Source organism: Crinia signifera, chromosome 8 (assembly GCF_055691185.1).
Source record: "Crinia signifera chromosome 8, ASM5569118v1, whole genome shotgun sequence".
Taxonomy (NCBI): domain Eukaryota; kingdom Metazoa; phylum Chordata; class Amphibia; order Anura; family Myobatrachidae; genus Crinia; species Crinia signifera.
In genome coordinates this window covers 82,614,150-82,627,946 of record NC_139224.1, presented here as the reverse complement: position 1 = coordinate 82,627,946, position 13,797 = coordinate 82,614,150, and the positions used below count along the sequence as shown (strand labels likewise).

At 46.0% G+C, this 13,797-nt stretch overlaps 1 protein-coding gene across 2 annotated transcripts in view; it reads left to right on the top strand.

Moving 5' to 3' along the window:
* ODR4 (odr-4 GPCR localization factor homolog) overlaps window positions 1-11,243 on the top strand; it is a 122,582-nt gene extending 111,339 nt beyond the window's left edge. For both annotated transcript variants that reach the window (XM_083156750.1, XM_083156751.1), the window contains exons 13-14: window positions 7,185-7,286; window positions 10,617-11,243. In XM_083156750.1, the coding sequence (XP_083012876.1) occupies window positions 7,185-7,286; window positions 10,617-10,684 (170 nt within the window). In that variant the 3' untranslated portion in view covers window positions 10,685-11,243. The remainder of the gene's footprint in view (window positions 1-7,184; window positions 7,287-10,616) is intronic.
* Window positions 11,244-13,797: the final 2,554 nt, after the last annotated feature.

Genomic DNA, 13,797 nt, shown 5'->3' with positions numbered 1-13,797 from the left:
AAGTATTAATTGATATCTTTATTTTGAAAATTTATCAGGGTTATCTAACATAGAAATGTGGAATGTTATATACCATGCTGATTCCAGGGTTGGGGCTGCGGGACAGCAAATACAATCACTTCCTGGTAAAAGACTGTAGATTGCCGTGATTGGCTAAGACATAATCATGTGATGCGGCACATGACTACATCACATGACCGCACGGAGGACACTTAGGAGATGGGAGGATGCCGGGCAGTCACATGACTACCAGCCCGAACATGTCATAGAGGGCTGATCATGTGATGCCGGATGCCGATCACGTGGTACGGGACGCCGACCACGTGATGAGGGCACCCGGTCACGTGACCCTAAACGTCAGCTTCCAGATGGGAATATATTAAATCCAGGGGGAGGTACTTTACAACCCAAACAGATCCGCGATTGGATATTATGTACACATGACACAGAGACAGGATTCCCATTGGTGGGCCATTACTGAATAAATATATGCCAGCTGGGGCAATCAGGTTGGCCTTGACAAAGCTGATACAGTCAGCGAAACGCATGCGTTGGTTTCCAATTGAAATGTTTTGTTTGCTAATCTAAATGTATTAGAAATAATGTAATGTTAATGTAACAGTGCGCAACCTAGATCTCCCAGGTGTTAGAACCAACACTACACCTAGGGTGTAACAGGTAGTGACCTGCATCAGGTATTAACCTGTCAGATATAAATATACCTGAGGGCAGCAGTGAACAATTTAAAGCCTGCCACAGAGTATACAGGATACATCTACCTGGGCGCACTGGTACATTTGAGGAGCATACCTGCTTGAGTGTATAAATATATCTACACAGATACCTTCCATTTTCATGTGTAACAGAATGTTCCATCTCCCAAATAATTTCAGGAAGTTATCTCTCGCTCTGATAAATCTTTTGACTGTCTGAATAAAGTTTTTTTTCTGTAAAATACACTAAAAATCAGTACATTACCATCTACCACCAGTAGGTGTCAGCAAATGATCATTTATAAATAATTGGTGGAAAAAGAAAGGTATTTCCAATTGGAACCCTACCTGCTAAAAACAGCGCAATATGCTTAACAACCAATAGGTGGCATCAAATGGTGGAGAAATTATAATGTACTTTAATGACGTAAATGTTTTCTGACAAACCCTCTGATTGTTTTAATAAAGTTTCATCGTGTAAAATACACTAAAAACCAGCACATTATTATCAACCACCAGTAGGTGGCACCAAGTAATCACTTATAAATAATTGGTGAAAATAAGAAGGGTATTTCCAATAGGAATCCTACCTGATAATAAAAATAGTGCAAACCACCAATAGGTGGCAACGGACTCTTCAGCCCTGGAGCCCCGGAACCAGGACCAAGGCCCCAGAACCGGACTCTTCAGCCCTGGAGCCCCGGACCAGCCCCGGAACCCCAGGTCCAGGGACCGACCCACGGGCTCAAGGTAGGTAAGTATCAGTATGTGTGGGCTGTGAATGTATTAAACGTTTATTTTTCTGGGTGTCGGTGTGTGATTTATTTAACTATTTCTTGTACTGTGGAACTACAAGTGCCAGCGGGCCCTTTAATGCCCCGCATGCTGGGACTTGTGGTTCTCCAAGTCCCAGCATGCGGGGTAGGCTTGCTGGGACTCATAGTTCTACAATATAAGACAATAGTTTTTATTCTTTTTTTACACTTTTCATCAGCCCGATGCCCACCGCCCAGGGGCATCGGGGACCGCCCGGACTTTCAGCATGGGCTGGTAAGTCCTGGAGGGGGGGGACCCCTTCTTTGGGGGGGTCCCCAGGACCCCTGCCCATGCTGACCAGCCAGGGGGATAATGCTTTGGCCGCGGGACCTTATATTATAAGTGTCCCCCGGCTGTGGCATTACCCTGCTGGCTGGTTGGGTCTGGTGCTGGTTCTTGAAATGTGGGGGACCCCTAGTCATTTTGTCCCCCGTATTTTGGAAACCAGCGCCGGACCTTAAACCTGCTGCTAGTTTCATTAAATCAAGGGGACCCCTATTTGTCGGGGACTGTGATTTTATGTCATCAGCACCGGCTCAATTAGCCCGGGGCTGGTTATGCTCTGGCGGGGGACCCCGCACATTTTTTTTTTTTTTTACTGTTTAACCCTTTTTTTCAAACAGAACCATGCACAGATCTCAATGATCTGTGCAGGGTTCTGGCTAATTCGCCCATCAGAACCTGGTCTGATTTTTGGGCGAATTTTAGACACATTTATACAAATCGCATACCATTAAATATGTGATTTGTATACTTTTCAATGTGAAAACACCTGGATTCGATGTGCTGCGAAAAATCGCATTTCCAGAATGTCAAATTTGTTGGCCAAAATCGCACTTTTTTTTCACATTTTCGCAGCTCATTAAATATGCGAAAATGAAAAAAACATGCGATTTCGGCCGTTTTTGTGGAAAAAAAACGCAAAAAAAAACGCAAAAAAACGCATCCCATAGAATGTCACCCTATATTTCTTTTCTTTGAGCACAATATATGTATATACGTCTGTATGTAAAAGTTTTTAACCCTTATTTTTCGCTGCAAACCACAATTCCCATATAGTAAATTTGGGAATATTTAACGATTAAACAATAAAGGTTATATTTTATGATTCCTCATTTTTCTAGTGCGTTCCCTACATAGCAGTCTCTTTTCTCTTTTTGTCCTAAAAATATTGTATACCCGACTGCCGGGAACAGCACCCCCTCCATTGAATATAAAATTTGGGGCTCTTTCTTAAACATCAGATTTAATTGGTGTGCAGATGTGCAAACAAGCTCCCCAGTGGAGCCAGTACTACTAAAGATGCGAACATCTCTGTTAGAGATGCGCAAAATATGAGCTCAAAATGCCACCGTCGCTCACATTTCAATTTAAAAATGTTGTGTAAAAAAATTATATTTCCTACATAAAGTTAACATTATGATGAATAAAAATGTTTGCGCTGCAATGTGCCCACCAATTTTGACAAATTCACTTTGCACTCAAAGTGTTAAAGTCAATAGCAGATTGTTATACATCTTTACATTGTACTTGTTAATAGGTAGTCCTTATACATGTAAAGTATAATCAAAGCAGTGTTTGTGTTTTCTGTGCCTAAGACATTTGGGTATGGATCATTGGATAGACAGCAACTAGGTCGATATGAATGAAGGTCGACATGGGGAATGTCGACAGTCAAAAGGTTGACATGGGGTTTTCACTTTTTTTTGTCCCGAATGTCGACACAGTTGACATGTACACTAAAAAGATGCACCTCTGCGCTGGACATGCTCTTGCCACATTATTCTCCCACTGCACCCTAGTGGATGGTAGGGTATGAAATACCGCCTGTCGGCACATGTTGGCTCAAAACAAAGTGAAAAACACCATGTCTACCTTTTGACTGGTGACCTTCCCCATGTCGACCTAACCCCATGTTGACCTTCAGTCACGTCGACCTTCATGCATGTCGACCTAATGCTTGTCGTCATTGTTGTTGTAAACCTAGTGACTGTATAGCAGACATTGTTGATATAACCTAACTGAGATATATTCTGATTTAATGAGTTTTCTAAAATAAGAGAACAGCACATAAGTGTGCATGATCACTCAGCATAAACTTTAAATGCACGTAAATAGGAAATGTCTGCATGCTAACTTATTGCTCAACATTGTTAAAACAAAAAGGATTGGTATTTAGGCTTCTCACAGATGGCTTATATCAAGCTATCATGTTTTACTATACAATGTCCGTTTTAGGGCATTATTATTTGTTGTATTCAGCCATGACTGTGTGCCAGAATCATACACTGGATGTATCTAGTAGGTATGAGAAGTTACCTCATCATGTTTCACTCATTCACACATTTTCCTTTTGAGAAATAACAGTATGTGGGGGAAACACAGAGTACTTCACATACCTTATACCGAGATGATGCTACAGTTTAATACACTAGGGAAAATTTACTAAGAAATTGAAATCCGGCCAATGCTGGGTACTACTCCCATATGACTGCCATCAGCCGTATTTTCGGGAAAATACAATTCGTAAGTAGGGCAGATTTACTAATCTGCCCTATTTATGGGATTCGTATTCCCCGTTGTTGTAGTCGCCGTATTTTTTTCTATCCGTATTAAAATGGCATGGGGTCCCATGCTGGTCTTGGTTATAGAAATTCAGACCTCAAACCGAGTCGGGCTTCCCCGTGATTTCTAAAACCAGCACCAGGCTCAAGGGCCGTCCTTGGTTCCTAAAATACGGGGGACAAAATGAGTAGGGGTCCACCCCCCCATATTTTGAGAACCAGCACTGGGTCCAAATTACAACATGGTAATGCCACAGCCAGGGGAAACTATTTATACAAGTTCCCCCTGGCCAAACCATTAATTCCTGTGGCTAGTCCCTGGAACCCTGGGGGAGTGGGGACCCCCCAATAAAGGGGTCCACCCACCTCCAGAATTAACTCTGCCTGGCTGTCCCCAGTGCCCCATGGCTCCAGGCTAATTAAAATGTAAACAATAGATTAAATCTATTATGCATTGTTGTGGAACTACAAGTCCCAGCAAGCCTGCAATGCAAGCATGGACTTGTTGAACCACAAGTCCCAGCGTGCGGGCATTAAAAGGCCTGCTGGGTGTTGTAGTTCTACAACAATGCAAATAGTTATCGGGGGTATCCCCACTCCCCCGAATTCTGGAGGAGGTCCCCACTCACCCCCTGGTTCTTAAAGTACAGGGGACCCTCTACTCATTTTCTCTTCCATATTTTTTTTAACGAGGCCGGCCCTTGAGCCTGGTGCTGGTTTTAGCAATTACAGGGAACCCCTATGAATGGCCATAGTAAATTAGAAAAATACAAATCATAGCCATTTGGGCTTAGTAGATTTCCCCCACTGTGTAAATTCTGAAAATCAACTATTGTCAGAGCTCTTCTGTCATTGTATAAGATTAAACTCAAATTTGCCAATAGAGGGTGCTGCTCCACCACTGTCTAAAGTGAAAAATGAATGGCTGTCTCTGTTGAGACCTACAGTATTTTATTTTATTTATTTTGAAGCAACATAATTTGTGAAGCTACCAAATCAGTTTTTACTAATGTATATTATAGGGGCACAGTCATGCCCTTATATTAAGTCTGAATGGAATAAACAGAATTCCCCCATAGGGAATTCCTGAGATGGCGCATGGTGTTTGAGGGGCTACACCTTAAATGTTATTGGATATACTGAGCTGGATATTTGGGATGGCATAACTCAGAGTACAGGACAAATAAAGTTTTTTCAGAAATTTACAGGGTACTTGTGAGTTATCTGGGCGTCCGATTTTGGTACTAGATCGTATGCGATATCGCATGTGATTTGCGATTTGCATGCGATTTAGCATGCGATTTGCATAAGATTTGCTATTCATTTCATTACCCCACTATCCCCAAAGTGTGTCTATCAACGTGAACCCGAAGCGTGGCGAGCGCAGCGAGCCCGCGAGGGGCGGCGGTACGCGTCCTCCGACCTTTTCATGCCCTACTATCCACTAGGGCGTGGAGTGAGAATAGAATAGTGTGGCGAGCGCAGCGAGCCACCGAGCCCGAAGCGTGGCGAGCGCAGCGAGCCCCGCGAGGGGACGCGGACACCTGTGAAGCCCGCAAGGGCACGCGGATACCTGTGAAGGTGTCCGCGTCCCCTCGCTGCGCTCGCCACGCTTCGGGCTCGGTGGCTCGCTACGCTCGCCACACTATTCTATTCTCACTCCACGCCCTAGTGGATAGTAGGGCATGAAAAGGTCGGAGGACGCGTACCGCCGCCCCTCGCGGGCTCGCTGCGCTCGCCACGCTTCGGGTTCACGTTGATAGACACACTTTGGGGATAGTGGGGTAATGAAATGAATAGCAAATCTTATGCAAATCGCATGCAAATCGCAAGTACCCAAAATCGGGAGCCCGGATAACTCACAAGTACCATTTACAGTTTTTATTTAATTCAGTAAAACGTGCCCCATTATAAATATAGAGTATTTCTATTTGTTGCTTCTTCCTGCAGGCAGTGGCAGAGTTAATTTGCTGCCCACACCCCGCCCCCCAAGTACCAGCATTCAGAGCAGGCTTGCTGAGACCTTTAGTCCCACTGTAAAGGTCAATATTACTAGAGCTATCAACCCTGCAGCCACTGCCCAGGGGTGCAGGGGATATCTCCAGGCCTGGGGTATCCTATAAAGGGGGAATTCCCTCTATTTGGGGGGTCCCCACCTCCCAAAGAATCCTCGGCCTGGGCTGACCAGCTGGGGTGGTTAAATCCTGCGACATTACCTCCCTGGCTAATGGAGCCCGATGCTGTTTTTAAAAAAAATATGGTTGACCCCTACACATTTTCCCTTCTGAAGTTTTAGAATCGGGGCCAGTTCTAAGAGCCAGGTGCTGGTAGTGCTTTGGGGGAAAACCCCCATACATTTCTTTTTCAAGAGTGAAATGGGGGCAATGAGCAATAGTGGTATTGCCAATTATTTAAATCTGCACATACTTTTTGTACTAGATGCATGTTATTGCATTGCAAAATGTATGCGCTGCGATCTAGTCCAAATTGCATACAATAATTGTACCGTGTATGGGCACCTTAACTTTTTTTGTTGCATCAGCTAGATTCAGACAGAGAGATAGCAACCGTATGTCCGTTCCAGAAGAATAAATGTTTTCTGTGTACATCTCACTGATTACAATTTATTGTTACCCGATGAAGTCTGAAAGGGATGAAATGCGTAGGGTGTTTCAGTTGTGTGGATCCATAAGCTATCTGCAAGGCTCCTGTCTGTGGGCTCACACCCGTAAAGGTGAAGGAGAAATAAGCATGTCACCTATTTACATGGCGATGGTTATGTATACACTTTTTATGTAAGCTATTTTATGTACTGTATTTTATGTTTTATTGTATGTCATATCAAAATTAAATGCCTCTCCCCATCACCAACCATTCACATAAGCGAGTATTCAGTTCTGTATTAGTGCTGCCCAGGTGGAACTCCTTCTGGTCCTAGGTGGAAATAAAAATACTCCTTATTTCAGAAAAAAAATAACACATACTCTAGTGATGATACATCTGAAAGAACAAATCTAAAAGTATTGTATGATATGCTATACAATAATGCTTTATTTTTTTATGTTTTAATTACAGTTGTTTTTTTTTATAGATCTAAAACAACACGATCAACCTGATTCATGTAAATCTGAAGACCCTACAAGCACTGAAAACTGCACTTTGAAAAAAACCATACCTGGCCATCACAATATGGGTAGGTGTCACGTTTAATCTCTTCTATATTTAGCCAGAAATGCCAATCAATCTTTGAGTGTGTGTATAACGCTGGGTGGGGTCATAGGATAAGAGCCTATCAGTGCCTTTGACTCCGCCCACACAGAGTCACAGATTGACAGATAATAGGTACACTCCTTACTCCTGTTAACACACCCAGCGTGTGAGGCATAGGTGCGACCTGGGGATTGAAAGAAGGATTCATTCGTACACTGCTTTCTCTCTGTGTCTGTCTCTCCTCGATCTCCCCTCTCTCTCACTCCTGTCTCTTTCTCTACTCAACCCCTCTCTACCTCATCCCTCTCTCTCTTTGGGGCAGATGTACTAAGCTTGAAAAGTGATAAAATGCAGAGTGATAAACAACCAGCCAATCAGCTTCTACCTGTCATTTTTCAAACACAGTCTGTGACTAGGCAGGTGGGAGCTGATTGGCTGGTGGTTTATCACTCTCCATTTTATCACTTTTCAAGCTTAGTACATCTGGCCCCTTAGCCAATCTAGCCCACATTACACTGTTACATTTTTTTGGGGAAAAGGAACAAGAGACAGATACAGTTACATTGAATCATCAGCGCCATTTCCCAGCACTTTACCAAGTATAGTAGCTCTTACTAACTGCTTTGGGGATCATCTACATTTGTATATAAGTCATTTTAAAAGATTACTCTCAGATGCAGCAGTACACACCCACGCTTCTCTTCATAGTCTCTCCATATATGGAACTAGACACGTCCTTTAAGTGGAGCATGATACGCCCCCTCATTGGTCGCTGTGCAAAATTCTACTACCAATAGTAATCTCCCTGAAACTAGTTTTCAAAAGTAGACAAGTATGGTGTAAATACCGCGGGTGCAGATGCTATGCTATGCTGGCTGTGCTCCCATTGAGACTGCTGTAATGAGGTATGGTCACCCCACCCTTTCTAAAGCTGTCTAACCCCCCTCTCTCTGAAGATGCTGTCGTCGTCCCCCCTCTCACGCTGTCGTCGTTGTCCCCCTCTCACGCTGTCGTCGTCGTCCCCCCTCTCGCGCTGTCGTCGTCGTCCCCCCTCTGACGCTGTCGTCGTCGTCCCCCCTCTGACGCTGTCGTCGTCGCCCCCCCTCTGACGCTGTCGTCATCGTCCCCCCTCTGACGCTGTCGTCGTCGTCCCCCCTCTGACGCTGTCGTCGTCATCCCCCCTCTGACGCTGTCGTCGTCGTCCCCCCTCTGACGCTGTCGTCGTCGTCTCCCCTCTGACGCTGTCGTCGTCGTCTCCCCTCTGACGCTGTCGGCGTCGTCTCCCCTCTGACGCTGTCGGCGTCGTCCCCCCTCTGACGCTGTCGTCGTCGTCCCCCCTCTCACGCTGTCGTCGTTGTCCCCCTCTCACGCTGTCGTCGTCGTCCCCCCTCTCGCGCTGTCGTCGTCGTCCCCCCTCTGACGCTGTCGTCGTCGTCCCCCCTCTGACGCTGTCGTCGTCGTCGTCCCCCCTCTGACGCTGTCGTCGTCGTCCCCCCTCTGACGCTGTCGTCGTCGTCCCCCCTCTGACGCTGTCGTCGTCGTCCCCCCTCTGACGCTGTCGTCGTCGTCCCCCCTCTGACTCTGTCGTCGTCGTCCCCCCTCTGACGCTGTCCCCTCTCTGACGCTGTCGTCGTCCCCCCTCTGACGCTGTCGTCGTCGTCCCCCCTCTGACGCTGTCGTCGTCGTCCCCACTCTGACGCTGTCGTCGTGGTCCCTCTGATGCTGTCGTCGTTGTCTCCACTCTGACGCTGTCGTCGTCATCCCCCCTCTGACGCTGTAGTCATCGCCCCCCCCCCCCCTCTGACGCTGTCGTCGTCATCCCCCCTCTGACGCTGTCGTCGTCGCCCCCCTCTGACGCTGTCGTCGTCGCCCCCCCTCTGACGCTGTCGTTGTCGCCCCCCCTCTGACGCTGTCGTTGTCGTCGTCTCCCCTCTGACGCTGTCGGCGTCGTCCCCCCTCTGACGCTGTCGTCGTCGTCCCCCCTCTGACGCTGTCGTCGTCATCCCCCCTCTGAAGCTGTCGTCGTCATCCCCCCTCTGAAGCTGTCGTCGTCGTCCCCCCTCTGACGCTGTCGTCGTCGTCCCCCTTCTGACGCTGTCGTCGTCGTCCCCCCTCTGACGCTGTCGTCGTCGTCCCCCCTCTGACGCTGTCGTCGTCGTCCCCCCTCTGACGCTGTCGTCGTCCCCCCTCTGACGCTGTCGTCGTCGTCCCCCCTCTGACGCTGTCGTCGTCGTCCCCCCTCTCACGCTGTCGTCGTCGTCCCCCCTCTCACGCTGTCGTCGTCGTCCCCCCTCTCACGCTGTCGTCCCCCCTCTGAAGCTGTCGTCGTCGTCCCTCTGACGCTGTCGTCGTCCCTCTGACGCTGTCGTCGTCCCTCTGACGCTGTCGTCGTCCCTCTGACGCTGTCGTCGTCCCTCTGACGCTGTCGTCGTCGTCCCCCCTCTGACGCTGTCGTCGTCGTCCCCCCTCTGACGCTGTCGTCGTCGTCCCCTCTCTGACGCTGTCGTCGTCGTCCCCCCTCTGACGCTGTCGTCGTCGTCCCCCCTCTGACGCTGTCGTCGTCGTCCACAGCCTCTGACGCTGTCATCGTCTTACCCCCCATCTGATGCTGCTCCCCCCCTCTGATGCTGTCGTACCCCCTCACACCACCCACTGCGATCTCCCTGCAGTGTCCCCAGCTCCTCTGGCAGCATCCCAGCCGCACCCCATGCGCAATCTCCTGGCAGTCTACCCAGCACCTCCAGAATCGCATGTCACCATCCTCAGTCGATGCATGGCCATGCCTATCTTCGCAGGTACGCCCAGCATTTCCATGATCACACCCACACATCCCCCATTCTCAGTACCCACGCAGCCATCCCTCCCCCACACACACCACCACCGCCCCCACAGCTCCCTCACAACTGCCCGTCACTCAACCAGTGCACCCCCGCACCTCGCCGACCCACACGGAAAGCCTCTGCATGTGTAACTTGACTACCCCCAAACACCCTCCCCCACCCATTTCATAGTTGTGTATATATTGTAGAAAACATATATACTGTACAACTGCATCATACAATTAATTGTTTTGATGGTATGAAACATTTTCATAGTGCAAAAGAACTGTTTTATCTGTTCCAGTAGAGACACACAGAAATATCTTATTTATATGCAGCAATAAATAATTGCAACAGGCTACAACTAGAAGCAAGCAAGCTCTGGTTTATATCACATGTCCTACATTGCAAGGTCATTTGGAGAAAAATGGAGATTTTACTTCTCAGTTAAATGCAATCAACTTGTGATTTTCCTTTATGTTTTTTCGTTCCAGGTCTTGTAATAGCGACAGCTGTTGTTGTTTTAGCAGTTTTAATATCCTTTCATTGCCTAAGTGAATGAAACATACACTTGACTTAACATTCCCTGTTCTCAAGGACCTCTCATGTGGAATGTGCATAACAGCTGGAAAGAAGAAGTTTGTGCATTTTATTTGCTGACAGTTTGCCATTTTATCTTTGCATAAAGGCCCTTATTCTGGCTTTGTTGCACAGTTGCGTATTCGCAATGTGACTGATGTTGAAGATCTGTTTATGCGCATAAGCAAATATGCGCACTTGCATAGCCTGGGGGGCGTCTAGGAGTGACTGAGGGGAGGGAGTGACCTAGATTAGCAAGCGCTACAGAAATCATTCAATGGTCAGCGACCATCGAATGATTTTGGGCACCCACGCAAGGTTGCAATTGGATGTTTATGCACAACATCCATTTGCATGCCTGTGGGGAAAAAAACGCTGCTTTGCGAGTCAATCAGAATCAGAGCCATAATGTAATATATCTTTTGCTATAATGTAAATGTATAACATTACATGTGTTGCAAAATAAAATGATCACTTAATGCTTATAATAATTTGTAAAACACTAATGAAACTATATTAAAAAAAGGCTGTGTCTTCCTTAATTTCCCTTGACCAATACTGTGTAATAGGCATCACTTTGTGAGATGGTGTAGTAGTATAAGCAAACCCAGTGGTGCCAGAAGCACAGCATGTGCCAGAAACAGTCATGTGTTATTTCATGTGCATACGTTACTCATGAATACCTATGTATACTGTGCTTGTATATTCTTGTGAACATCCTCAATTTATCTGCTACTTTGCAAACAAAAAAAAAACAGTAAAAAATTAGTAAAAAAGTAGCCTGATCTATATTTGTATATAGCTAGTGTATAGTATATGTAGCTTCTAGGCTCTGTAGGATAGGAACAGGGCTACGAACCATCCACATAATGTTCATTGTAACTGAAGGTAAATGCAGATATTCAAAGTGCTAAGGCTACTTTTAAAATGTGGAGTCTGGAATGGAGCAAAGTTGTGTCCTGTTGGAGGCAGCACATATTATTAGGGAATGCAGTGAAGAATTTGCTACTGGAACTATTTACAACAGAAAAAAATTCTTCGAGGTTAAAGAGGACATGGAGATTTGGTCTATATTTTACAAGAGAAACTAAATATTATTTAAATGTGTTCAGTTCACTGTAAAAAAATAAATATATAAAGTACCCATTAAATAAAATGAGACACAGCGGGTATGTCTTTTCATTAATTCATCAAAATGCAACATTTATTTTCTTTGCCGGAAATAGTATGAACCTCTAGGATTTAGTAACTGGCATGAGGACATCTAGCTGCAGTGATTTTAAACACTTACATTATTTCAAGGATTAATTTTGATAAAATTCTAAATTAAATTGTATTCACTTAGGGCCTTATTTTGGTTCATTCTTTCTGACAAAATCCTTCTTAGATGGGCAAAACCATGTGCACTGCAGGTGGGGCAGGTGTTACTTGTGCAGAGAGAATTAGATTTGGGTGGGGTTTTACTTCAAAGTGAGATCTATATTGCAGTGTAAAAATAAAGCAGTCAGTATTTTCCCTGCACAGAAACAAAATTACTCACCCAAATCTAATTCTCTCTGCACATGTTACATCTGCCCCCCCTGCAGTGCACATGGTTTTGTCCATCTAAGAAGGATTTTGTCAGAAAGAATGAACCAAAATAAGGCCCTTAGTCAGCAACCCCCTCAATTCCAGGGGCAAACGCAGCATTTATAAAGGTTTTTTTTTTTCATGTACAGTGTATGCAATATGTAGCACTGTCCTTGTGTACAGTATCAATGCCTATTTCCATATACATTGTAAGCTTGCTTGTCTGTCATTTACCACTATTGTTTTATTACCATTTTCTTCCCATTAATAATTATAACATTAATGATACATATTTGTTGTCCCATGAACTGACTTTAACCCCTTCCCGACATTTGACGTACATTTACGTCATGGCCGGGATGTACTTCCCGACACATGGCATAAATGTACGTCATGACTTTAAACTGTCACTGCGTCTCGAGACGCAGTGACAGAGGGACGATGTCTGCTGTCCCTGACAGCAGACATGTCCCTGCATGCCCAGGGGGGGCTGCGATGTCGCCCCCCCGTCGGCGATCGCTGTGATTGGCTGTTCAGTGTGAACAGCCATTCACAGCGTTTTCCTGTGTTACCAGCGAATCGGACGCTCGGTAACACAGGTGTCAATCACCGCCGGGCGTCAGGGGGCATGAGGGGGTCATCGGTGACGATGACACCTCACCCCACCCTCACCCCACCTGCCCCCAAGGCTGTGATTGGTCCGTGGGACCCACGGACCAATCACAGCCAAGGCGCGACATTTAAACTACCGGTGACTGCGCTGCAGACGCCATTCCGGTCTGGAATAGCGTGCAGAGCGGTCACCGTGCCTATCTGCCGTGATACTGACCTGATCCTTGCTAATACTTACCTGATCCTTGCAAATACCTTACCTGATCACTTGATCACTGCTTGTAGCGTGCTGGACGCTTCCTGGATCTGACTTCTTGGGACTTCCTGCTGCTGCTGCAGTGTGATAGAGAGATAGAGAGAGAGATAGAGAGATAGTGACAGAGAGAGCTATATTTTGTGTCTGCTACCCCCCCTTTTTGGGGGTGCAGGGGTTTTTTATATATAAATAACTGTCACTGCTGCTGCTGCAGTGTCATAGTGATAGATAGTGATAGATAGTGAGAGATAGTGATAGATAGTGAGAGATAGTGAGAGATAGAGAGATTTGTGTCTGCTACCCCCCCTTTTTGGGGGTGCAGGTTTTTTTTTTATATATATAACTGTCAGTGCTGCTGCTGCAGTGTCATAGTGATAGATAGTGATAGATAGTGAGAGATAGAGAGAGATAGTGACAGAGAGTGATAGAGAGTGTATATTTTGTGTCTGCTACCCCCCTTTTTTGGGGGTGCAGGTTTTTTTTTTATACATATAACGGTCAGTGCTGCTGCTGCAGTGTGATAGATAGTGATAGATAGTGATAGATAGTGAGAGATAGAGAGAGATAGAGAGAGATAGAGAGAGATAGTGACAGAGAGTGATAGAGAGTGTATATTTTGTGTCTGCTACCCCCGCCTTTTGTGCTGATCACTATATCTG